This window comes from Polyodon spathula, chromosome 30 (genome assembly GCF_017654505.1).
Source record: "Polyodon spathula isolate WHYD16114869_AA chromosome 30, ASM1765450v1, whole genome shotgun sequence".
NCBI lineage: Eukaryota > Metazoa > Chordata > Actinopteri > Acipenseriformes > Polyodontidae > Polyodon > Polyodon spathula.
Window position 1 is genome coordinate 1,762,643 of NC_054563.1, and position 25,664 is coordinate 1,788,306.

The window sequence follows — 25,664 nt, forward strand, 5'->3', positions numbered from 1 at the left end:
ATGCTGATTAGAGCAAATGTTTCTTCATCCCTGCTGCAATCAGGCTCAAGCGGGTGACGTGCATTTGATCTCGCTCGACCCGGGTCAAACCGTGTCGACCTACCTCCTGAGGGTCAACCCAGGTACGACCCAGGTACGTGGTGCCGCACTACACGGGATTGTGACCTGGGTAGGAGTGCCAGTGTGAAAGGGCTCAGTATAATATCTGTGAACAGCGACCTACACATCACGCACTATTTAAAACACTTTGGCCTCCTGTATCGTTGCTCAGACAGTGAGCCTGTCTCCCCACTGCAGTGTCACTGTGTCTTGTTGGCATAGAATGATCAATACCACTTGACAAACAAACAGCTCACATGTACGCAGTCAGTCTATACCGGACTGCATGGCAGGCTCCTCTGTTGAAGATTTTTACTTGCTGTAACCTCTCGGTGTGAAGAAGAATGGAGCACAAACAAGAGAGCAATGCCCTGAAGAAAGGAGAGGGGGAGCACATGCAAGGGTTCGACTCGGTAAAGTCATATAATTTACAGCAATACCAATGGAATTCACGCTTGTTTTGTTTGGGCTGTTTTTTTCTAACTGTGTGGTTCGGTTTATTTTGGAAGCATATGTGAATGTGAATGCTCCAAAACAACTTGTTTTAATCTAACCAAACTGAGTCCTTCAAAGGGGTGAGCTCAATTTGGGCAAAAAGGTCTGAGTTCATTTCCCAGTGAACTCAGTTTGGTTGGTTTAGAAACTAACCCTATTTAATTTTTTTGCACGAATCTGTCACTGACCTGCTGCTTCCGGCATACCCTACAGAAAAGCGTGCACAACGCTGAACCCAGCAATGCTTTGTGTTTGCACTTTGCGACTGCTGCAGCCCTCTCTAGACTGTGTCTGCAAACCAACCTCAAAGGCCAACTGCTGCAAATGAGAGGAGTTGTGTGTAGGGTTGCTCCTTTTCAACATATATTTTTCAGGGGTTCCCAAAATACCGTAATATATTTATTTTTGACCCCACTCAGGTTCTTTATTGAAACATCATGAAAGCTACTGATTGTGCAAAGGTCTGCAGAGGCTTTCCTACTCAGTAAGAACAGAACGCATGCCTGCCACACGGCTCCCCTGGGTCCTAAACCCTGCTAGATCCCTGTCCTGGGAGTTGTCTGGGAGAAGTGTCCAAAAAACGAGAGTCCCGGCAAATAAGGGAGAGTTGGCAGGTCTGGTAATGAAACTTATTTTAGTACGAGAATAAGAGCAACTAGCCCATGCATTCTGGTATTCAAGTGCAGTAGCACTCATGGAAACAGCCCCATGATTAATACAGTGCCCAGCCCCTGTTAATACACGATACCCCTTTAAGCATGCACCCATGTTTCCATGGAAACTGCAGACGAGGCTGGCAGGCCCACAGACAGAGAGACACAGATGAGGGGCAGTTCTTAACAGATGGAGAAGGACAGTCCCCTCTTCAGATGATTGTCAAACAAGACACTTGAAAAGCAAGGTCTAATTTTACAGACCTACTGTAACAGCTGCTGATGAAACATGTTTGCAAGAAGCCTGACAGCTTTTCTTCTGAAGCTATTCATTCAAGAGCGATGCTTTATGAGCAGGCCGGCTCGTTTGCATAACTCCCTAAGGGCAAAAACAACTTACTGTGTAAGTTGCATACTGAGCTGCATGCGTACTGTAGCTACAGTCTGTAGAGATGCATGCTGAGCTGCATGCGTACTGTAGCTACAGTCTGTAGAGATGCATGCTGAGCTGCATGCGTACTGTAGCTACAGTCTGTAGAGATGCATGCTGAGCTGCATGCGTACTGTAGCTACAGTCTGTAGAGATGCATGCTGAGCTGCATGCGTACTGTAGCTACAGTCTGTAGAGATGCATGCTGAGCTGCATGCGTACTGTAGCTACAGTCTGTAGAGATGCATGCTGAGCTGCATGCGTACTGTAGCTACAGTCTGTAGAGATGCATGCTGAGCTGCATGCGTACTGTAGCTACAGTCTGTAGAGATGCATGCTGAGCTGCATGCGTACTGTAGCTACAGTCTGTAGAGATGCATGCTGAGCTGCATGCGTACTGTAGCTACAGTCTGTAGAGATGCATGCTGAGCTGCATGCGTACTGTAGCTACAGTCTGTAGAGATGCATGCTGAGCTGCATGCGTACTGTAGCTACAGTCTGTAGAGATGCATGCTGAGCTGCATGCGTACTGTAGCTACAGTCTGTAGAGATGCATGCTGAGCTGCATGCGTACTGTAGCTACAGTCTGTAGAGATGCATGCTGAGCTGCATGCGTACTGTAGCTACAGTCTGTAGAGATGCATGCTGAGCTGCATGCGTACTGTAGCTACAGTCTGTAGAGATGCATGCTGAGCTGCATGCGTACTGTAGCTACAGTCTGTAGAGATGCATGCTGAGCTGCATGCGTACTGTAGCTACAGTCTGTAGAGATGCATGCTGAGCTGCATGCGTACTGTAGCTACAGTCTGTAGAGATGCATGCTGAGCTGCATGCGTACTGTAGCTACAGTCTGTAGAGATGCATGCTGAGCTGCATGCGTACTGTAGCTACAGTCTGTAGAGATGCATGCTGAGCTGCATGCGTACTGTAGCTACAGTCTGTAGAAATGCATACTGTATCTACAGTGTGTAGCAATGCATACTGAGCTGCATACTGTATCTACATTGTGATATTTTGTAATGTGATACTTTACAATGTGATATTTTGTAATGTGATACTTTACAGTGTGATATTTTGTAATGTGATGCCTCGTACTGTGACATTTTGTAATAATTGTAAGTCGCCCTGGATAATAATTGTATTTCCCTGTATAAAAGTTCCCCATAGTAAAAGCCTACAGTAGCAATGTGTAATAGAGCATAGTGAAAGCATGGTAAAGCCTAAAGAGGTACGGTAAAACATATTTAAAAATAAACACGGCAAAGCACATATGGTAAATGCATAGTATAACCATGGGGAAACTGCAAAATGCCCATGCAGGGTTACTGTGGTAAACTATTAAGGATCTATTGCAGCTTTTGGTATTAGTGTGGGTGGGAGTATATACATACAGCACTGATGTGTATATGGAAGAGATACATGCATCCTGCTGTGTAATCAGACCTCTGAATCGCACGCGCATTTCTTTGACAACAGTAAATGTTTAGGAAAAAGCTAACTTTTAAAACATGAACATTGGAATGATCCCGTTTGAAGAGGGAACAGCTTCCTGTGTTTAATTTCTGAGAAGCACAGAACAGGAATCGACTGTCCGAATCACCTTTATTCTTTGCCATTCAAGTGCTGGCATTCTCCAGTTGGAGGTCTTTATGAGAAGCAGTTTTAGTTTGGCAAGAAGTGCAGAGTTTGTTTTCCTTGTGTGGTGACCCGGCACCCTGTGCGGGTTCAAGTGGCTTAGCTCAGTTCTCCGCCCTCTGACCTGGCCTGGGGATCCCACATGGAGTGGGATTTGTCACCTCACCATGTTACAGTGCCCCCTACTGGCACCTGATCTTGTTTCTTGGTTTTTTGGACAAACTCTGCAGGACGGTGAGCATTGGATCAAGTTTTTACAGTTTTAAAAAATTGAAGTTTCTGAAAAAATGAGAAGCATCCACTTACTAGTATTCATGCCTGAAGGTCTTCAATTCTTATTATACCCTCTTTCATGTTGTCCACTGCAGTGGGTTTTTTCTAAAGCAGTTCGGCTGCACATATACTGCAGTGCTTCAGCATTCTAGTGGTCCTCCCCACAGCCGTAACTCATACAAAGCACACTATTGTATCTTTTGTAAGCCACATGGTGCTGCACTTGGATTATCCTTAAGATGCTGTGCCAGTGGCTGCTAAAGCAAGACTCCACTATTTTGAAAAAGATTACTCCAATTCAACATACACTAACCCACAAACCCTCAGTACTACAATGAATTTTCAAACATCGCAGTAATTGCCTTTATGGTTTGGCAGTAAACTGACTCAAAGCTGCAGAGTACAGCACAGTAAGTGCTGGTTTTCTAAACTCCTTGATTGGGTCATTCACTTTCCCAGACACCAACAAACACGGAGCCAGAGATCAGGAATCCCTCCACAGTCTCAACACACTCCCTCCAGGGGACTGTTTCTGGAACGAGAGCTCTTGGTCAGGCAATCTGCCTTCAGGAAGTTAACGAAGCAGCTGCAGATAGGAGTGGGATGCTGTTTGAAACCACACACTAGCCATTGAGGCCGCAGTGTGCAGCTTCTTCTCAGAGCAACACAGAGTTTGCAGAATTAAACAATAAACCCGGGCCTGGCTTCAAGCTTCAGTCCCATTTTCATGAATCAGAAAGCATGCCTCAGTCTGAAAGACAGACAGCGATAAGGCTGCAGTAGCTACCATTGCACTTTGTTGATGGAAAGAAAGCATAAAGGAATGCGAAGTGGCTCTCAGTGAAATACTAGGAGCTCCTATGCTTGCAATGCAATCACGCCACTTTAGGATATATCAAGTATAGCTGCTGCAGAAATCACTTCCTTATGAACATGAATCTGCAAGGTAGAGGCTTTGTTATACAACCACTTCTTAGCCACATTGTCCAGTTTCAACACCCACAGATCATCCCTGGTTCACTATCCCTGCATTTTATTATTATTATTATAGTTGTGTGGTTGTCTTTGTAATCTGTACATCTGATGCGAGTGAGCTGAGTGTTTACACTGTATTGTGCATCAGTTCATTACAAATTGGCCACTATTTCCTGTTCCCTGTGCCATTAACTAAACAGCAGGGTTCTGCTGCCTCATCCTGTGTCTGACTACAACACAGGATCCAACAGTATCCAAATACCAAATCCACAGCAATTACAAACCTTTAAAAAAAACACTGCATGACTCGCCCTGTACCCCACTCAGCCATGTCTTTATTCTACACTCGGGGATCGCTAGGACAAAAGGAAGCAAATTTTTACATTTGAGTAACTTAGGCACCGTGTGATTGCCATCAGTTTGTAACAAGCAGCAGTTTAAGGAAATTGGCTTGAACTGCATGATCTTCTAGATAAAGAGAAACCAGATTATACAGTAAGTTCTGTGGGCTGAACACCGTGGTTATAACAGTGTGCTGTGCTGAATCCCTCATGCATGCTAAAGCCTGGCCTGTTTAGTTCTATCTGTAGATCCTCTTAAGGCAATCCATCCAAGATTCTACACATGCATTGTGCTTTCTTTTCCTAGGGGACTGTTTTAAAAAAAAAAAAAACGGTAGTTATGCTTCAAGGTCTAAAAAACATAGCAAGATCACAACTCCTGCACCCTGCAGTGTATCCTGGGTCACTAAGAGCACACATTCTCAGCTGCTTCACTTATCCAAACAGGCGCTACACACAGCACAGCCTGCAGGACCTCTTGTTTAACAGAAAGCATTCCCCAAGTACAGACTGATGGCTGTTCTAGGCCCCTCCGTGCCCGCTGCACTTCTCCATGGACCACAGGGTCTGTTTTCTATTACTGTTACTCCTGTTTTCTGTCTAGTTCTTTATTTGCTCTGGAAGCGCCTTTTTGCTGTACTCTCCGATAGGCCATGACATGCTGTAGCATTAGGGCCATTAAAGAAACTCCCAGATAGTAAATATACAGAGCAGCCAATCACTGAAGAGAAATGCTCTGCACAACCTGTACCCTTTAAAAGGAGATTCTTCAATACTTTACATCCTCTCAGTTTGCAGAATATATGTTCTTAAACGATTATCATTGATTATCTGCGCTCAAGGATATTAGGCATGTTAGGCATAAAGCCACTGGCATGTTTTTGGGGGTCTTCAAGCAATGAAAAAACAAAAAGACCACTCATCTTCCCCCTGAAACAGTGATTTTGTTAAAGACACGCCGAACAATGTGGCACATTCTCGTTTTTCGAAGAGATGACCAGCACACACCGCTAGTGCACCATGGATGGGGATTTTGATAGTGGCCTCATTACAGAAAGTCTCCTTTGCTCAGGGTTGCTCAGAGACTGCCCTGAAGATGCTGGGATGGTACATGCTTTGATAATTAAAAAGACAGGTTGTGGTGAAATGCACTTCCATAACAACTTCTACTGTACAAAGTGAATTGAATATATTACCAAGATCAAAATATTTAAAATGCAGCAATAAATCAGGGATGAAATAAGGCTCCCATTGCACAGCAGTTTGATCCAGTCCTGGGTTCACTATGAGTTACATCAGACTCATCTGAGCTTGTTACCTATATACTGTGGCTAATCAAGCTCGTAGTAAAACCTGAAATGGGTGAAACTGCTATGCAATAGGAGTCCCCCCCCCCCCCCCCCCCCCCCATTCCCCCAACTGGTAATAAAGGTCGACATGTACTCAACATGCAGTAAAAATAAATCAATCTATTTTTAGCCACTTTTAATGAAAATATGTACTGTTTGTTGTTAACTGCTGGTGCATTCTGTTTAGTCTGGTCCAAACCAAATTCATTTTGTTTTTGTAGATCTGCAAAATCCAACAGTCTCGTTCAAAACAAAAAAAAAACAAACCCGCTAATTACAGAGAATGCGCTTGACAGAGACACCCTCTATTGAAACACTCTGGCTTGCAAACAGCTTGCATCTTTCCACACTTTTAGGTTGGGAGTTGCTATTTCTATACCCATCATACGTTGCTCTGCACTTCTGAAATCACAAGTTCTAAAGACAGGCGTTTGTTTTACGAACACCCACTATAGCACTTGCAGTTAGCCAGAGAAAAAATCACAGGAGAAACGAAACAGTAACAGCGAGGCCACAATGCAATACATTAACAGCCCCGTGAAACTCTTAATTTTATACCATTCTTCGTTTTATTTTTCACAAATGTCGTTTTATTACAGATACACATTAATAAAACAACACAAGTAGATGTATACCAATAGTATAGTATACATCATGTTTTAACTACATACATATTTTTTATTAAACAGTATCTGATTTAAAAAAAAAAAATAAGCATTTTGATAAACACACCTCACACAGAAAAATACTTTAGTTACCATCATTTCTCATTAGCGGCAGCAACAAACACGTACAGTCCCCCCACTCTTTAATGAGCTGCCTATCTATAGTAAATACTGCCCATGCCCTCTAGAAAAATACAATAAGATCAAAGAAAAATATATTTACACTGCCCTGCTATTGTGGGGCTGTCATATTCATTGCACACACAGCAATCTACCCATAAAAATGTATTTGTATTTCAATCCCATTGCACTGAAGCAGGGCTCCAGTCTACAACAAGCTCGGGGTTTCTCAGTATTTAACACTAAGCAAAACAGATTAATTCATTCAAATCCGCTCAAAGCCAAAACAGCATTTGCTCCAGCGCAAAGTTTGCACCACTTGAAATAAAACAAAGAATTAGCATACTGATGCAAAACACTACACAAGCAAACAAGCCATATTTTCCCCAAGAGCAATAAGTAGCTAGTGATTAATGTCAGCGACGGTCTCTTTCGACTGCACAGTCAATCTGCTGCACATCCCCTCATGCTCAAATTCTTTGCAGCGCTGTTCAATTGTTATGCGCGGTTTAGGCATTTTAGAAACAAACGTCTCTTCTCTTCCATCACAATTTTAATTCCCAAACGACTTGCTTCAAATTAGACCGTGTCTATGGAAAAGACTGAGCCTTGACAACTACGATTGCGAGCATTTTTTAAAAGTATGTTCTGTACAAACCTCACAATTTAAAAACGTCACTCCATGTTTGTTTTAGGATGATTTTTCATGTTATTTCTTTTTGCATTTTGTTTCATATCGTTTTACATTGTGTTATTTCGTATTTGCAAAAAACAATGGGCTCTACTCATCGTCTACAGTAGAGACAAGAAGCTGCTTACTGTTTGCCCTTTAAAAACTAAACGATGCATATCTATCTACAACACACCAGGGATAAATAGATGTTCTCGGGTCTAGTGGAAGGCTGTCAGAATTGTTTTTTTAGTAAGCAGGAAACAGATGAAACTATTGCGTTTGATGATTACCCAAGCACTAAGCAATGCTATAACTGAGAAAGCTTTGGTTGTATCACCAAAGTTTCTATTGTGTCTGGTACAAAGCAGAACCTTCCTTTTTCCAGTGCTGTTTATTTGGGAGTGAGCGGTGCTGTACAAGCAGCGCTGACCTAGTAGCAGTTGAGTGGATGGGGGGGTCTTTGTAAAGGCTTTTAGATTATGTGCACTGCGGATGCTGTGTCTCCTGCATACAGTACAAGTAGTTAGTGTAGGCTCATAGATGGCGTAAGATAGCGGTATTCTAGCAGACACATTAATCTGTAATGCAGAAGCTGCCCTTTGCCAGTAAAGGAAGAAGCTTCAGAATCTTACAGGAACAGAATACACTGTGAAGTCTGTGCAGTCAGGACATTTGGTAGAACACAACATTTCACATCTTCAACCACACTTTAGCTTTTTAGCTATTTCTGGTTACTGGATTTTTTAAAGAAGGTCTGAATTGCTGCTAAAAGATTTGACTACAGGGAATGCATATCTATGTAAATACATAGTAATAACTGCGTAATGCAGATTATTTATGCATGGATGTAGTAACTAATGGAGGAATGTGAGTGTAATTACACGGCAATGGTCTGTGCTACCATGTCATTTAATGTATATGGCCACTCCAGTGTAATAACGCAGTCGCAATCCTATAAAAGCAAGCAATCATTGGTAATCATCCAGTTATTACAATGTCATTACAAGCATAGTCATGCAAAGTGCTTCCAAACATTCTCACAATTTTGTCCAGACTATTATTTGAGAAGCCTTAACAAAACTACCTTCATAAACAAAGCGCTGGAGCGCTACAAACTACAAATTGAAAAATGTTTGGCATTGATTTTATGAAGTTTCCTTTAGCCACTCCCTAGTAGGGCACATCTTTTGAGTATGCGAGTTAAAGGGAGAAGACTACTGTACCAGTCCAGTGTAGCTGTAGTCTGAATAGGGTTTCATTTCAAAAGGATCCTTAGATACAGTAGCATGCAGGCACTGACCTAGAGGACCAACCAGCAGCTTGTGCTTTCTCAAGCCAATTAGAGAGCTCATACTGCTGCTGATAAGCAGGCCGTCACTGTTGCAGCATGGCCTGCCCTTTACACTACAGAACACACACCAGAAAACAAACACACTGCTTCTCAGCTTTGCTTCGGGTTTGTTCCTACCCTCCGGTGTTTGGTAAATGTAATACCAGTGAGATTGCAAAGAAGAAGAAAGGAGTCTTGCTTACCACAATTTCCTGCTCTCTGCGAATCAAGTTCAGCAGCAGACTTCTGCATCGACCGAAAGACATTTCCATACGTGAAGCATTTAAAAACAAAACTGTTTGTAGTTTTGGAAATAGTGAGCTTGTTATTTTTAGTACCACTTTCTAATTTTTGCTTACATATATACTGGCATCACGTTGACTCAGCTTCGGTGAATACACTTTAGATTCCTCGGCTGGTAAAAAAAAAAATAATAATAATAATACGATTTTGGAGGTCGGTAATGGGTATTATAAGTGTGTGGATAGTGCATTGCAGAGCATTTCAATACTAATCCTAACGGCTTCTACAAAACCTGAGCTTGTCTTTTAATCAGCTGTGTATTCCTCATAAAATATAGGATTAGATACTGCAAGACCTTTCCGAGCGTTCATATTGCAGTATATCTGTGCTTTATCAGAGAACAACAGCACCCAAAATCGGACTGTAATCAGACAATGATGGTAAACCCACCAACACAGAACTGTACATTACAACATTTGTTCGAGATCAGTGTTTCTTTGTACATTAGCAGCATGAGATCTGTTTTTTGGGGGGGTATTACTTTTTGTGTTTCATCCCATTGCAGATTTCCATTTCATGTCATCCCTCATGGTTGGCTAGGCCACCCCTTCAGGCATGGACTGTGCAGATGTCAGCAGCTCCACTGTTCCTTCATGTAAGGTTTGGCGCCCACATGCTGCAGGAGACAACGGAGAAGTAGAGAACCTGCTGCATCTATAAACCCATACCGGTCTAGCAATACTGGAGCCAAGATACAAAACTGTCCGAGCTGCAAAATGTACAAAACAGTACCTCAGAACGATCATGAATCATTGTGATGCAATGTGCTGAGATCAGTAGAAAAAAATTGAATTGTTTCAAAAAAAGAGGACGGCATTCTATGCACACTGCAAGACAAACAGAATATGAACCAGGGTGGCACTCTCACACTTAATTACAACACAGTTTGTTGAACTGCCCACGTTAAAGTTTATTTTCTGCCAGATTTCGACAGCATTGACTGGCTTGGTCACAAGCGAATTTACTGGTCTACTGTACATCTATTAATATACCGGATTCTGATGAGTCAAAGCCCCGGTTTGAACAACTGCCCCACCCCAACTGTTAGCTGAGTCAAATTTTTACCAAAAACTGTTTTTTTAATAACTCACATGAATAGAAAACGCTGCCTAGAAGTAGTTGCTCTGTGTATTGAATGATTCTGGTTTTTGGTTATCTTCGGTTCAGATAACGAAGACGTTGAGCTCGGCGGTTTCGAATCAGAGGATACTGACTGCAGTCTAATTGATTACACTTTCCTGATACGCTACAATCCATAAGTAATGTATAACACTGCAACAGCTTGTAACGCAGGCACCACTTTTTGTATTAAACATTGTAATGCTACAGTGCTACTTTGGATGTTAATGTTAATTTCTTACTTGCCCTTTATTTCAATGGACTGGAAATTTCACATGTTTATATATTTTTTGAATGTAGCGACTTATTTTAGTAATGGGTATTATAAGTGGATTAGACAGTGCAAGTATATAATAGCTCTAGCACTGTGTGTAGATGGGTTATATCAACACTTGGCTCTGTCCCGTCACTTCTGCTTCAACTCCACACATTAACACGATAACTCTGTTCATTCTAAATAACCCCAGCTAAATGACTGAATGACAAATAAATGCACAGCTGAACTGTTTTAATTACAATTGCAATTACAATTATGCCGATGTGGCAAAACATTGTAGTTGCAATGAATTAATTAATGAGGGATTGCATGCTTATAATTGTAAGTGACCCCGCTCTGACCCTGGTATTCCCTCTCACAGACGTATGCCCCCCCCCCCCCCCCCCCCCCCCCCCCCCCCCCGTAACAGTGCAATTCAACTTACCCTCACAAAGTTGTCTGGAAACAGCCCCCTCTTGCCGTTGGTCTCTCCTTCCCACCAGCCTCCATCGTCTTTCTTGATGTTCGTGATGATGTCACCCACAGTGATGGTCAGCTCATCGTCATGCTGAGCTTTGTAGTCAAACTCCACTATCGCTTCCACTGCGGGAGGGAGAAGAAACCCAGAGTCACCTCGAGTTACCCAGCGGGGTCACCAAACACCGCCCTTGCATTCACAAACAGGCTCTGCTTCACTGGAGAGTGCTCCCTCTTTTTCCCTTACTTCTGATTGAATTCGGTTAATTCTCATATACCTTCTCATTTTTTCATTTGAAATTCCTGCCGCTACCATCAGCCAGACAGCCCTTGGGCACAGACACTCACAATACTGAACGTTTCATATTTCGGGATCCCTAATATCCAGTCTCATATTTTGTATGTTTTCGTGGTCTCATGTAAAGCTAATAACGAGTTTCACAGCCTAATTTTGTTTTCTCTTAGCAAACCTGGTCTCAGGACCGAGGACGATACAGCATTAACCACATTGTTTCGCTTAACTAATCTTGATGTGTCAGATAAACATTATCATTGGATATCTCGCCCCTGGAAGAAAGCACCAGCAGAGTGATTTACATTTAGATTTGCCACTGTTGGGATCATTAAAAAGCAAGTAGAATTAAACTTTGAATGTCTTTTTTTTTTACACTTCCACAGACACTACTGTATCTAGAAAACCATCACACTGGCTTGGCTGGGCCAGCTTCTGAATAACTGTTACACACTCACATCGTTTCGAACTCCCATTCACTGCACTGACGTTCTCAAAACATGCGCCAGCCCTCTTGTGCATTGGTGTTGTTATACTGTCTTTCATTAACACACAATTGTTCTGATATTGGCCATTAATCACCTGGGGACTGCTTGCAAAGCAATGTTACTGCACAGTGCACACCACTGTCTCTGGATGAACATCTTTTTCAGCATCATTTATTACAGCTGTCAGATATAAAAGACCTCTCCAGATTAGTTTGTGTGTTGATAGTAAAGGAGCTCACAGATCTACATCGCAGTGCAAAAACATACTGCAGGGAAGAACACTAACTCTGCTTTTGATGGAAACACTCGCTTCATCAGAAACTAAAGTTTTCTCAGCATCAGTTCCTGAAAACACACTGCATAACTGTCACAGTCGCTGCACTCCCACGCAATCTGCATCAGCCTACTTTAAAAAAAAACACTTTGAGTAGAGAGCTCTAAAGGACTCTACAACCCCTCCACTTCGACCAGCTCCCTGATCAACATCTGCTGCTGTTGTTCTACAAGTTCTTGTTCAGAAGGAAATAGTGTTGCCTTACAGAAGCTACAGAGTGATTGTTCCCATGACTCTCATGGCTTTAATGAAGACAGAGGCGCAGAGTCTGTGCTGCTTACACATACCAGGACCACAGGGGTAGGGAGTCCAGCAGGAGTTTCGGAGCTTTTCATGTATGTATCTACTGTGATAGATCTGTCCAGAACTGTTTCATAGGACAGTGAAGAGCAGTAGTGAACAGAACGCTTCGGTTTTCAACGTTTCCTCGTTTCTCTCTTCGTTTGTGTATTTACTCTGGCCTCGGTTCCCAAAGCACCGCTGGCACTTGGCAGGCTGCTAGCCAGCAAGCTATCTACCAGTTTAAAAAGAGAACTAAAGATAGAACGATAAAGTTTAGTAGAAATCCACTCAGCAAGTCTACATGATTAATGTGTGAAGAGGATGACGTCACTGGTCCGGCCCTATTAACCAGGAAGATACTCAAATATACAAAAGCTGCAGGTTTAAAAACACAAATGCACAAATTAAATCACAACTAAAAAACAATAAACAAAACACAGGAACAAAATAAACCGGCACGGTGGCCAAAGTAGACCTTCAAATAAAAACTATTTATATTTCAAATACTACACAATACACAAGACTACAGGCTACACCCCAAACAATTTTTCACACACACACACACACAGCAAAACACATACCTTTATCCACTAACACTGGCATAAATTATCCACACCGATTCCCACCAACACCCCTGAGCCCCTATTTTATACCCGCGTGGCTGGAGCCTGAATGAATCATTTAATCACGCCAATAAACACAGGGGCGGGGTGGACCCCCCTCGCAATGTGCTACTTTCTTTATTCTTTTTATTATTATTTTCATAGAAGTGAACTGCTTCGTGAAACCAGCTCGACTCTCTTAGAAAAGAGATTTCAATCTCAATGGGATCGCCTGCCTTAATATATGTTGCAGTATCTCACAGAGGCCCGATTCCTCAAGAACAAAAACAGGTCGTGAAGATTTACTTTTTAATGACAAAGATGCCTGTGATTCTGTATTTACATGTGCGGCTGGTGGGGAGACGGGCTGGTACGTTACTGATGTACTTGCTTCTATGCAATGCTATGCTGGATTCAATAGTCTGTAACGTAAGCTGACTGTGTTGAATCTGCTTGGGCAGTAGGATACTAGGGGCCTTTGTGAAAGGAGTTCTGACAGCCTCAGCCCAGCGCTAAGTGTCTACATCACAAGAAACCACCATCACAGTCGAATGGGCATCCATAGAGAGGCGTATGATTGGACGGGCATGCAGACTGGAGTAACCAATCGCCTCGTAGGGGCTGGACTCTGATAGGAGGTGCACATTGTCAAGGCAGTGTGTGGTAGGTTGCATTGCTTCTCTCTGCTCTTTACCCTGCTAAAACACTGCAGAGGAGGGCAGGCATTGAGCAGAGATCAATGACAGTTATATGTTTGAGCCCACTATTTAATCGTGTAACCTGTAAAGGAATAGGTCTGAAAATCAGTGGTGGCTTGACTTGGTCAAATGCAAAGCAACTATAAATGCACTTGTTATCAGATGCATTGTTACGCTGTACAGTAACCCTGCCTAGGAGACCACACCGCGCTCCGGTTCACATGCTTTATACAAGCTGCTCATCATCATCTTCTCCAGCACCCGTACCCATCTCCACCAGCAGAGAGAGGACTGCATCGGATCTTGGGCACAGCAGGACTGGCACGGCAATACATCTTTATCACCCAGACTCCCAACAGCGCCAGGGTGCGGGCACACCCGTGTGTACAGTGCAGGGCGTCACAGATGCACCAGCAATGAAAACAGATGGATAGCAAAAGGAGGGGGTGGGGAAGCAACACTGCCCTGACACCTCCCAGCACCACCGGGCTTCTGATGTACAAGATGGTACAGTACGCAGCCAAACACAACTGACCATATAGAAATGCAAGCATCTTTTACACATGTGCAATACAATAGGACATTCATGGATTTAAAAAAAGCCACATAATATACCAGTGCATCTACTGTATAATGTGTGTACACTTTACATTCTTTTGATTATTAGGGAGAACATCACATCTTCGGAGATATCTTGCTTTATTTTAAATATCTATATATATATATATATATATATATATATATATATATATATATATATATATATATATATATATATATATATATATATTTTTCAAACCTATAGAGAATCTGAGATAATCTTCATATCTCCTGGTCTCCCTGTACCCATCACATACAGAAGCTAAACCAAACAAAGGAAAGAACACGATACTCAAAAACACTATTGAGAGGATGCATTCCCATTTTACAGGGTTAAAAAACTGCAGTCTACACCCCACTGTTTCAGAGTGTACAGAGTCCAGTGATAAGTTAAAACAAAATAAATCAATACTGTAAACAGACCAAGTGCAGACCAGGATGAAGGGTTTAGGGTTTCCTGTATTATTCAACAGCTGCAGGAGTTGCATAACCAGCGTCAGTTTATTGTCTCAGGACACAGGAAACATTATTGTTCCTACCCTCATGAAAAGACTTTTGTCTCTTTTCCCCTTTCTCTGTGTTCCCTGGTTTGGAGCCTCCGTTTGGTCCAGCAGAACAATGTTTTGCATCACCCTATAGAATTAAAAAAATTTGCTTCCTAAAGTCGAATGAAACCAGCTGATTAATGTTACATTAACATATTGAATTACATACCGCTCTGTAGATTTCCATATACTTCAGGAAAATCTGACAGCAATAGAAAAATGTAACATAAAATACTGTACTACTATTGTGGCTTGTGGCAGACTTTTGAACTACCATTTTTTATTTTCTTTGATTACATGATGTAAACAGGGGGTACCCATACGCACCCCTAGCTAGTCCTCTAACACACATGATAATTGATCACAGCCCGAAAACGCTGGTATAATTCAGTCTTCTTTATTTATTCCCTTTCTTGAAACAAATGCAGATATTTTTGAACGCTACTGTATCTGATTCCTGCTCAGACGTGCAGTGTACCCAGCGGGACCCCTGGAATATCTCGTTAATGAGTGTTGAACGCATGCCTTCTCAACACTTTGATCTGAACCTCAAAAGAGCATTCATGCCTTAGCTTGGCTGAACGGCAGTAAGTGGTACAAAACTGTCTGAGCTGCAGAATTATCAGGCCAAACAATGCAAATTCCTTTAAAAAAAAAACATGGACACACACTAAGGGAAATTTTGAACTAATACACTAGATTAATAATGCATTAGTTTATGCAGTAAACAAAACACTTCATTTATGTTTTGCTACCTGTTGTACAGTAAAACAATTATTAAGCTACATGCAATAGTGATTCAAGTGATAATCTTTTGAAGATAATTGATCACTGAAAGGTTTATTATCGTCCATTGTTTTACCGTGAAAAAAAAAATACAGCCGTACTTATTGATTGTAAAAGAGAAGCCTGAATCTGGAAGAGTGAATCTAGTGCTGTATAATTCCTCTTATCTCATACCTCAGGACAGGACAGCAAAGAACATCCTTGTGAAGAATCACACAAGACTGATTGCTCCCTTTCTAATGAGTGCGTGCCTGTTGAATCACAGCCACACAGGCTGCTCAGTCAGAGTGTAACGATTCAGCTTGGGTTGCATGACATATCGCATTGGAACTATGGAGTGAACAGTTTCATCCTGGCACTGGAGCAGAAGAGAGCTCAGTGGAGCTCAGCAGATAGTTCCTGATTAAAGAATACGTGCGTTTCACAGCTGTACGGCTACACCCCTCCCTGTCTCACTGAATGTTAAATGATCATTTGAACTCATTACGTATCACAAAAGCAGTCAGTCTAGGCGCTGACACGTATCGTGATACTGTACATATGGTAAGACCTGCATATCACAATACTTATTGTATCGTGACATTAACGTATCATTACACCCTTACTGCTCAGCAGATAAGAACAGGCACTCAACATGTTACAAAGATGAAACTGCTGTTGCTGAATCACATACCTATAAAAAGTACCTGCAGTCACCTACTTTCACAGTATCTGCAAGAGCGAATGTGCAGGATCTCACATCACGAGGTCTAGTGATTCTGAAGAGATACTGCAGTCACCTACTTTCACAGTAGCTGCAAGAGCGAATGTGCAGGGGTCTCACATCACGAGGTCTAGTGATTCTGAAGAGATACTGCAGTCACCTACTTTCACAGTAGCTGCAAGAGCGAATGTGCAGGATCTCACATCACGAGGTCTAGTGATTCTGAAGAGATACTGCAGTCACCTACTTTCACAGTAGCTGCAAGAGCGAATGTGCAGGATCTCACATCACGAGGTCTAGTGATTCTGAAGAGATACTGCAGTCACCTACTTTCACAGTAGCTGCAAGAGCGAATGTGCAGGATCTCACATCACGAGGTCTAGTGATTCTGAAGAGATACTGCAGTCACCTACTTTCACAGTAGCTGCAAGAGCGAATGTGCAGGATCTCACATCACGAGGTCTAGTGATTCTGAAGAGATACTGCAGTCACCTACTTTCACAGTAGCTGCAAGAGCGAATGTGCAGGATCTCACATCACGAGGTCTAGTGATTCTGAAGAGATACTGCAGTCACCTACTTTCACAGTAGCTGCAAGAGCGAATGTGCAGGATCTCACATCACGAGGTCTAGTGATTCTGAAGAGATACTGCAGTCACCTACTTTCACAGTAGCTGCAAGAGCGAATGTGCAGGATCTCACATCACGAGGTCTAGTGATTCTGAAGAGATACTGCAGTCACCTACTTTCACAGTAGCTGCAAGAGCGAATGTGCAGGGTCTCACATCACGAGGTCTAGTGATTCTGAAGAGATACTGCAGTCACCTACTTTCACAGTAGCTGCAAGAGCGAATGTGCAGGATCTCACATCACGAGGTCTAGTGATTCTGAAGAGATACTGCAGTCACCTACTTTCACAGTAGCTGCAAGAGCGAATGTGCAGGATCTCACATCACGAGGTCTAGTGATTCTGAAGAGATACTGCAGTCACCTACTTTCACAGTAGCTGCAAGAGCGAATGTGCAGGGTCTCACATCACGAGGTCTAGTGATTCTGAAGAGATACTGCAGTCACCTACTTTCACAGTAGCTGCAAGAGCGAATGTGCAGGGTCTCACATCACGAGGTCTAGTGATTCTGAAGCGATACTGCAGTCACCTACTTTCACAGTAGCTGCAAGAGCGAATGTGCAGGGTCTCACATCACAAGGTCTAGTGATTCTGAAGAGATACTGCAGCCTAGACAGAACGTCGCTCTGGGAAATATCACCACAGTATCAGAAATGAATTTCAAACATCCATCTTGTACAGCTTCAATGCTAAAAATAAATGTGTTTGTTTGTTTTTGTTTCTTTGCTTTTTTCACTGAAGTAATAGAAAACACTTCAGCTGACAGCAATCCTCTTCTCAAGGAACAGAGAGGAGAAACAAAAAGACACCTGAAGCGAAGAGATACTCTGGCTGTGACAGGTATGTGACAGGTATAAAAACTAGAGCAAAATAATTACTGCTAAATATTATTACTGTTCAATCGACTTCACTGTATCTGCTTTGGAAACACTGCTGTTAGTCATGCCAATAAAGCACCTTCGAAATTGAATAAACCTTCAAACCAGAACAGTCACGAACACAAAATACAATACGATCCTAGCTCAGGCTGGGCAGTTGCTGTCACTGTTCCGCTATTCTCTCTCTCTCTCTCTCTCTCTCTCTCTCTCTCTCTCTCTCTCTCTCTCTCTCTCTCTCTCTCTCTCAAATTAAATCACTTAATTCAGGAGATGGCCAACTTCTACACAAGGTTTTTAAATACTACTGGCAGAGGACACTCTTCTATTAAGATCATATAAAAAAAAACTTTTTTTTTTTTAAATAAACGAAAAGGGCACCAGACTGATCAAAAGGTAACGAAAACAATCTAGGAACCATGTCTAAAATAAATACACATGGGATTTCCATAAAGAGGGGGATCTCAGCCCTGATTTTAAACTTGATAGGAAGCTACTTATTTATTTATTCAATCTTTGAATCCAATCATTTTCATTTAGCCGGGATGGAAATAAGACTCCCATTGCATAGCAGTTTCACCTGTTCCAGGTTTTAATGCGAGCTGGACTTGCCAAAGTGTACAGGTATAAGATCATTATTAAACTCATCGTAAAACCAGAAATGGATCAAACTGCTATGCAATGGGAGTCTTATTTCTATCCCTGTTTTGTTTCAATAAAACGCAGCTGTTTCAGTAAAAGGGAACTGCAGTGAGATGGAGTGGCTGGTGCAGGAGCTGTAGACACAGCTTAACAAGCGCTCAGACTGATGAGGAAGCTGACATTTACCAACAGAGAGCCCGGCTGCAGGATCAGCTCTGTCTCAAAGGCCGACCGTTAGTGATTCTGTAATGATGTCAGCTATGACAGAGGCAGCAACCTTTCCTGACAGGACTGCACACAGCAACAACATGCAGCACTGGTCATCAAATATACTGAAACACACACAGCTTTCATTCAAACACATTTCTACAGAGAGAGTTTACAATCAATTACTGCAGTGTAACTGTGTACCGCCCTAATGTGTGTATGGGATAGACTGTGAATACATACCGAATATTAAAATGATATATTCATGTTTTCCCCCATACAAAGCAATGGAAAAAGATTGAAAAAAATGTTCAATGTAACATATATTCATTATGTGTCCAAAACTACTTTTCTTCAGTTATTTTCCATATTTCATGCATGAAAGGGTTAAACAGCCCATGAATTTGTGAGCAGAGTCCACAGTGTATCTGTAACCTGCTGCTTGTATATTATATTATATTATATATATGAGAGCATGGGGTTCATCAACAGCCAATTTCTCACATGTGTTTTTTCAATCAACTGGAAAAAACAGGAAGGGGCTTCAGAGATTAAACATTAGAACGGAGAAGCGCTCCTGAGGCAGAGGAGAGCATTCATCAAGGAGCTGAGCCTCCAGACTTTATACAGTATAGTATGCTTCAATCAGGTACAGTCCAGCCCGTCTCCCTGGAAGCAGGGCAGGCAGAGGCACCTCACACTGTACTCTATGACACTCAAAGATGAAAGGGAGAGAAGTGCTGCATTCTAAAGACCGCTGGTCGACTCATTTAAACAATGTCTGCTAGTAGATTTCAAATGAACACACTGCCCTGTACAGAACACGCCTCAAATACCTCTCCGTTAAAATACTATGTCTGAAACAACGGCTCTATGCATTTAAACCCATCACGTATCTCTGTTTATTCAGTTTGTAACTTTCTAAATTATTCATAGATGAACTCAGCTTGCATATTTGAACTACTGCTGTCATCAGATATGAAGGGATGTGGGATCACACTGTACCTACACAGTAGATACGAGAAATAGTTTTAAACAGTTGGTGACCTACAGAAAGGCTGTCTTTCAAAACAAGTATCTACTCGTGCTGCAGTGCTTCCAGTAGGGCAGAGCACTGTGGACAGCACTGCTGCACTGTAACACTTAGCTGCCGTACTGCTGCTGCAAGGGTAAACCGTGCCATCTATGCCCAACCACGACAGCTGCTGCAAGGGTAAACCGTGCCATCTATGCCCAACCACGACAGCTGCTGCAAGGGTAAACCGTGCCATCTATGCCCAACCACGACAGCTGCTGCAAGGGTAAACCGTGCCATCTATACCCAACCACGACAGCTGCTGCAAGGGTAAACCGTGCCATCTATACCCAACCACGACAGCTGCTGCAAGGGTAAACCGTGCCATCTATACCCAACCACGACAGCTGCTGCAAGGGTAAACCGTGCCATCTATACCCAACCACGACAGCTGCTGCAAGGGTAACGACCGTGCCATCTATACCCAACCACGACAGCTGCTGCAAGGGTAAACCGTGCCATCTATACCCAACCACGACAGCTGCTGCAAGGGTAAACCGTGCCATCTATACCCAACCACGACAGCTGCTGCAAGGGTAAACCGTGCCATCTATACCCAACCACGACAGCTGCTGCAAGGGTAAACCGTGCCATCTATACCCAACCACGACAGCTGTATGCGCAAGAACATTCTGTGAATTAAAAAAACAACATTATAACAAGACCACAGAACACAGAAGGAAGAGGTCTACAGAGAAAAGTACGACAGCGTCAAGTACAATCCTTCTGGGTCAAAAAGGCATGATCTAAAAAGGTTAACCACTTTACCTAAAATAACAGTGGGAACAGAGGCCTGGCAGCTCAGCTGACGAGGGAAGGAATTGACGGCGCACAGCTCTGCAGTTAAAGTCAATTAACCCGGTGGGTTCTGCGATACAGAAGTTTTTTTGCACTGTAATTTCGCAGTTTTCCCACGGTTTATGAATTTACTATAGTTTAACATGAATTGCAATGTTTTTAAATTTGCATCACCGTACCTCTCAGAGCTTTACAATGTTTGCCTATGCTTTACTACACATTGCAGAGCTTTTATTATGGGAAGTTAGGGCGAACGACTATTATAATAAAGGGGGAACTATATAGGGCAGCCATATTTAGATCTGCCTCTTGGCGTAATTCTCAGCATATATTAGGAGAATGTGTGTGTGTGTTGCACAGGCTGTGTGTTCTATACAAGGTATGCAGCATACCTGGGTAACAGTATTCTACATACTGTTGTATACCAACTATGGTGTTTCTGATAGGACAGAGTACAACAGGAGCTTGCTATACAAGGGTAAGCCAGGACTGCTCAGTCTGGTGCATTATACACAGGGTGCTGTTAAGATTGTAATGACTGTATTTGATGAAAACAGAGCCTAAAATACTGCATGCTGTACAGGACTGATGCTTCCCTGCAGTCATTCTAAACGCTCAGTACATCCCTGTCCATTATAGCAACACCGCTGATCCCAGCAGAGGCAATGCCTGCTCTGCAATCCTCTCAGTGCAACCCCACACACATTCTTGTTTTAAACAACCTTCCACAAAATGTGCTGAGTTTACTGACAACATTTCTGTGTTCATTTTTATTTAAAATCTGTAACTGCTGCACAACAGCAGTCGAATACTCCCTACCAATGTCAGTTGTAGTTCCTATTGTAGCAGCAACAAAAGGCATTGTACCAACGTCGAAACAGAAAGACACTTTCAAGGCTGCTTGGAGTACAGCACTCAAAAGAAGGTCATTACGGGCGAGAGCCGGGCTGCGGTTATATTCTACAGAGCACTATAAAGCACTTTTAACACATGAGCACATTCACAGAGCTGTGTACAATACATTCCAGTACTTCTACAGGGATTCCCATCTTCACATTTGCAGTTATTGATCGCCATGGCGTTAATTATGCGTGCCTCAGGTGATCACTTAAAACACAAAGCTGTTTCACACCTAATGTAGGGAAGTGCTGTTTGTTTCCCCATGGAGGAATTAGGTTTCAATGCAATACGAGATAGTGAAGTGAAGCCATCAGTGGGTATAGGAAAGGAAGCAGCTCTGAGGAATGAGCCGAGCAGCACTGCTATTCTGTTAAACTACACACACTGCAGCTTACCGTTCTGCAGCTCTCAAATGCACCGACAACAATAGAAAGCCATTAAGTTCAGACTCAAATGACTTGTAAAAGCGTCCAAAGCCCCCAGGGCTAGCCGAGTAGACACTCAATGACAGCAGCCGCTGCAGTACACAGTCACAAGCTCAAAGTCAAGTCCTGAATTTCACATTCCAATGGAGAACAAGACAGACCGCGAGATTCACATTCCCTGATGCTGGTGCAGGCGTTTCTGAATTGTTCACAACGTATCCTGCACACGGCAGGCACATACCGCGCATGCGCTGTATCCTGCGATTTCTTGATACATTTGAAAGCCTGTCAAGAAGATCCCATTTTTCATCACCGTGTCTAGGCTGTGTGCACTGCTCTTTCCATGTCCTGATGGTTCTGTTTCACCAGCTTTCTGCAGGAGATGCTAGCCAAACTCCTGCACCCCATGGCAGGCTGGTCTCCAAGATAAATACACTGGCTTATGGATCATTTTTGCTTTCTAAACACACACAAAGTCCGGTTTTGCCACCATGCTCATTGCATAGAAGGCACAGAGAGGACTGTTCCATTCAAGGCACCAGATAAGGTGACTGGCAGAACTTACCTTAGAACTTGCCAGACTGCATGGCAAACTTGATAGAGCTACAGCAATTATCAGCTTTGCAAAGCTAATGACTACTCACCTACTGCACTGCTATTCTGGAAATTAGCTAAATTGAGAGAAGTATTAGACGAGGGCAGGACTCACTCCTCCTATTAACAAATAATGGTATTAGCAAGTATGTCAGTAACACACACCCTCTGTCACGACTGCACATTTACAATTAGAGCTATCAGTAATATGAACAAGTTCATGACACATCAAAAGTATGTACAGAGTAGCATGGCATTACCAATGACATGTTTCATCACACTTTGATACACTGTTCTCCAACTTCTGAGCGTTCAAGGGCGCTATTCACTACAGGCGCAGAAAACACTTAATTATTCACTAGGCAATGATGTCACGATCCAACTGCGTTACACACAGACACTGGAAGGCTGACTTTTTTTTGCTTTGCATCCTCCAACGTTATATTATGAGGTTGAAGATATATTTAATTCACACACACGAGCGTGCAAAATGAACGAAAAAAAAGTCCAATCAGCATACTCCTGCATTACTACCACGAGATGCACAGCAGAAAATATATCGACGAGAAAGTCAATAAGTTGCAAGAACCGGAATAACGTGTTCACTCACTGTAATTCTGTATTAACCCGGGCTGTGGGGAATCTACGTTAAACCCAAACGTGCATTCCTGAATTGTAAACCTTCTCTATGAAACCCTGCACATTAAATATGGACACGAAGGTGCACTGTACGTGCACTACACACTACAATATTATTGTTCATATCTTTTAAGAAAAATAATATATTCGGTAGGGGCATCTATCACCCATACAGTCAAAAAAGCGGGGCCTTCATTTCCTGCTTGCTAGTGTTACACTAAAACTCAGCAAAAAAGAGTTTCATACGCCAAAGCATTTATTATTCTATTAAAAACGGCATGTCGCATTAAAACAGTCTTGCTGCGCAATTTAAAATAGTGGCAATTAAAACACCAGGCACCAGATAACGGTCCGCACACACGCACTCTGACACACAACTACAGGATCATAAAAACTGCAAACGTGTCAACATCTTGAACTCATCACGGGCTTCTGAAGATTAGTTTACAAAGCCTGAAAAAAACAGAGTACGTCAAACGCAGGCTGGAATATGAAAGACACAGCGTGGGAATAATTAACCTGTTAGCTAGACTTCCTTCGTTGTGCAAGTTAGTTACACTTTTTATCCGGCGTGCATTACTTTCCAGCGAGACCCTAGGTTACTTTTCAGAAAAGCACAATAGTTATTGAGAATCGTCAAACGATAGATTTGGATCAAGCAGGTTACCACAAAGTTCAGTTTCAAATTTCAATATTTGGAAATAAGCAAACACAACGTCGTTTTCACAACGAAACGAACATTTTTAAAAAAGAAACATAAAACAATACTTACCCATTTATGTTGTATTTTATAATCGTGCAGATCAAAACGTGTTTTTTATTTATTATTTAAAATGTAAATAAATAAAAGGAAACAATCCCAGCAACGAAAATGTTCCGCGTACAGTCTTCCTTCTTCAAATAAATGATTTTGATAATTTAACTAGCAAGCCTAGCACTGGTAAAGAAACTGCGGGGTTGTATTAGGCTGTGCAGAGCCCTGCTCATGCACTCGTTGTAGATTATCTTGGTATTGTGTTGTGCCTGTAAAACGCTAATATTGTACTCGGCTACCGGCTGATTCACGCCGCTGCTGTGTTTGTTTTCTATACAGTATATAACTAACCCTCTTTCTCTGCCTGCCTGTCTCTTTTCCTCCCTGCCTTCCTTCCTTCAGCTGCTGATGCTGGAGCCAGCTCAGCCAGCCCAGCCAACACTCTCTCGCGAGAAAACAGCTGCCTTAGAAGAGATTTCTGTACAGCTCCAATATACAGCGATTTGGTGTGAGCTGGAAGTGTAGGGCTGTAGATGCTGTTGCATTTTGAATTGTATTTGTATGTGTTTATTTAAGTAAAACGCAGCATGATCTCCAAGCCTGCTGTTGTATAGGTCCTTGGCTAATACTAAAACTTATCTTTAATTAGTAATATTATAATTTGAAGTCTTTGTCACTGCAGTATTAGCGCTCGAGTTTGTTAAACTCGTTTTCTAACACAGACCAGCAGCCAGCACTTCTCCGACCCTAGAATGGAAAAAACTAAAGTCTATATCCGCCTACAGCATTTTCAGATCGAAAAGACATTCGTTCAGGTTAGAAACATTATCGCAGCTATTACAATTTAAAAGGGTTACACGATTAAAAACATTATTGGTTTCAGGACGTTTCTGACAGAAGCCCTCCAGTTGTGTAGAATGAAAAATAAACCCATCGCAGTATTTTAAACGTGTTCTGCACTGTGTTTACTTTTCTTTATCCAGTCTGGTTATAATTCCTCCTTTAAGAGGGTTTGAAGTTGCTTTCTGCTTCCCCTGTAGTCAGGGCTCTCTGGCGCCCTCTTGTGAACAATGCAAAGTACCACATTTCCATTCAGACCGACACGACGCTTTGACGCGCGACGTGGTATTTACTTTATGCTGGAAGGTGTCTCCAGGGATGTCAATCTATTCAGTCATTAGTATTTCAGGTAATCAGTGCTGAGAGATGGACAGAGGATCATGATGGCAAACGTGCTGTTCAAGCTCATCCCAGACGTGCTCAATCGGATCGAGATCCAGGGATTGGGGAGGCCAAGGAAGATTCCTGAGGAAGTCCCTGTTACACTCCGAGCATTCGCAGACAGTTCCAACACGGTCGATGTGTGCTTTATCGTTTTGAAAGAAGCCATTGCCATCTGGGTACATGCGAAATGCAGCATTGCTGGGTGGGCTTTCTCCACAAAGATGCTTAAGTAAATCACGCAGTGGTTCGGTCCTTCCGATCAAGGGACCCATGGGTATCCAGAGAACATGCCCCACACCAGGGCGACACCCACTCCAATCGGGCTGACATGGCCTAGTAAAATTGGCATGCATTTCCCTTTGATAACCCTTCTCAAAGCCT

At 42.5% G+C, this 25,664-nt stretch overlaps 1 protein-coding gene across 5 annotated transcripts in view; it reads right to left on the reverse strand.

Moving 5' to 3' along the window:
- Positions 1-24,494, reverse strand: part of sh3kbp1 (SH3-domain kinase binding protein 1) — a 70,601-nt gene extending 46,107 nt beyond the window's left edge. For 4 of the 5 annotated variants that reach the window (XM_041233226.1, XM_041233224.1, XM_041233223.1 and 1 more), the window contains exons 1-2: positions 24,078-24,494; positions 11,162-11,319 (exon numbers count right to left, since the gene is read on the reverse strand). In XM_041233226.1, coding sequence (XP_041089160.1) covers positions 11,162-11,319; positions 24,078-24,081 — 162 coding nt within the window. In that variant the 5' untranslated portion in view covers positions 24,082-24,494. The remainder of the gene's footprint in view (positions 1-11,161; positions 11,320-24,077) is intronic. The other variant, XM_041233227.1, reaches the window with a different exon arrangement.
- Positions 24,495-25,664: the final 1,170 nt, after the last annotated feature.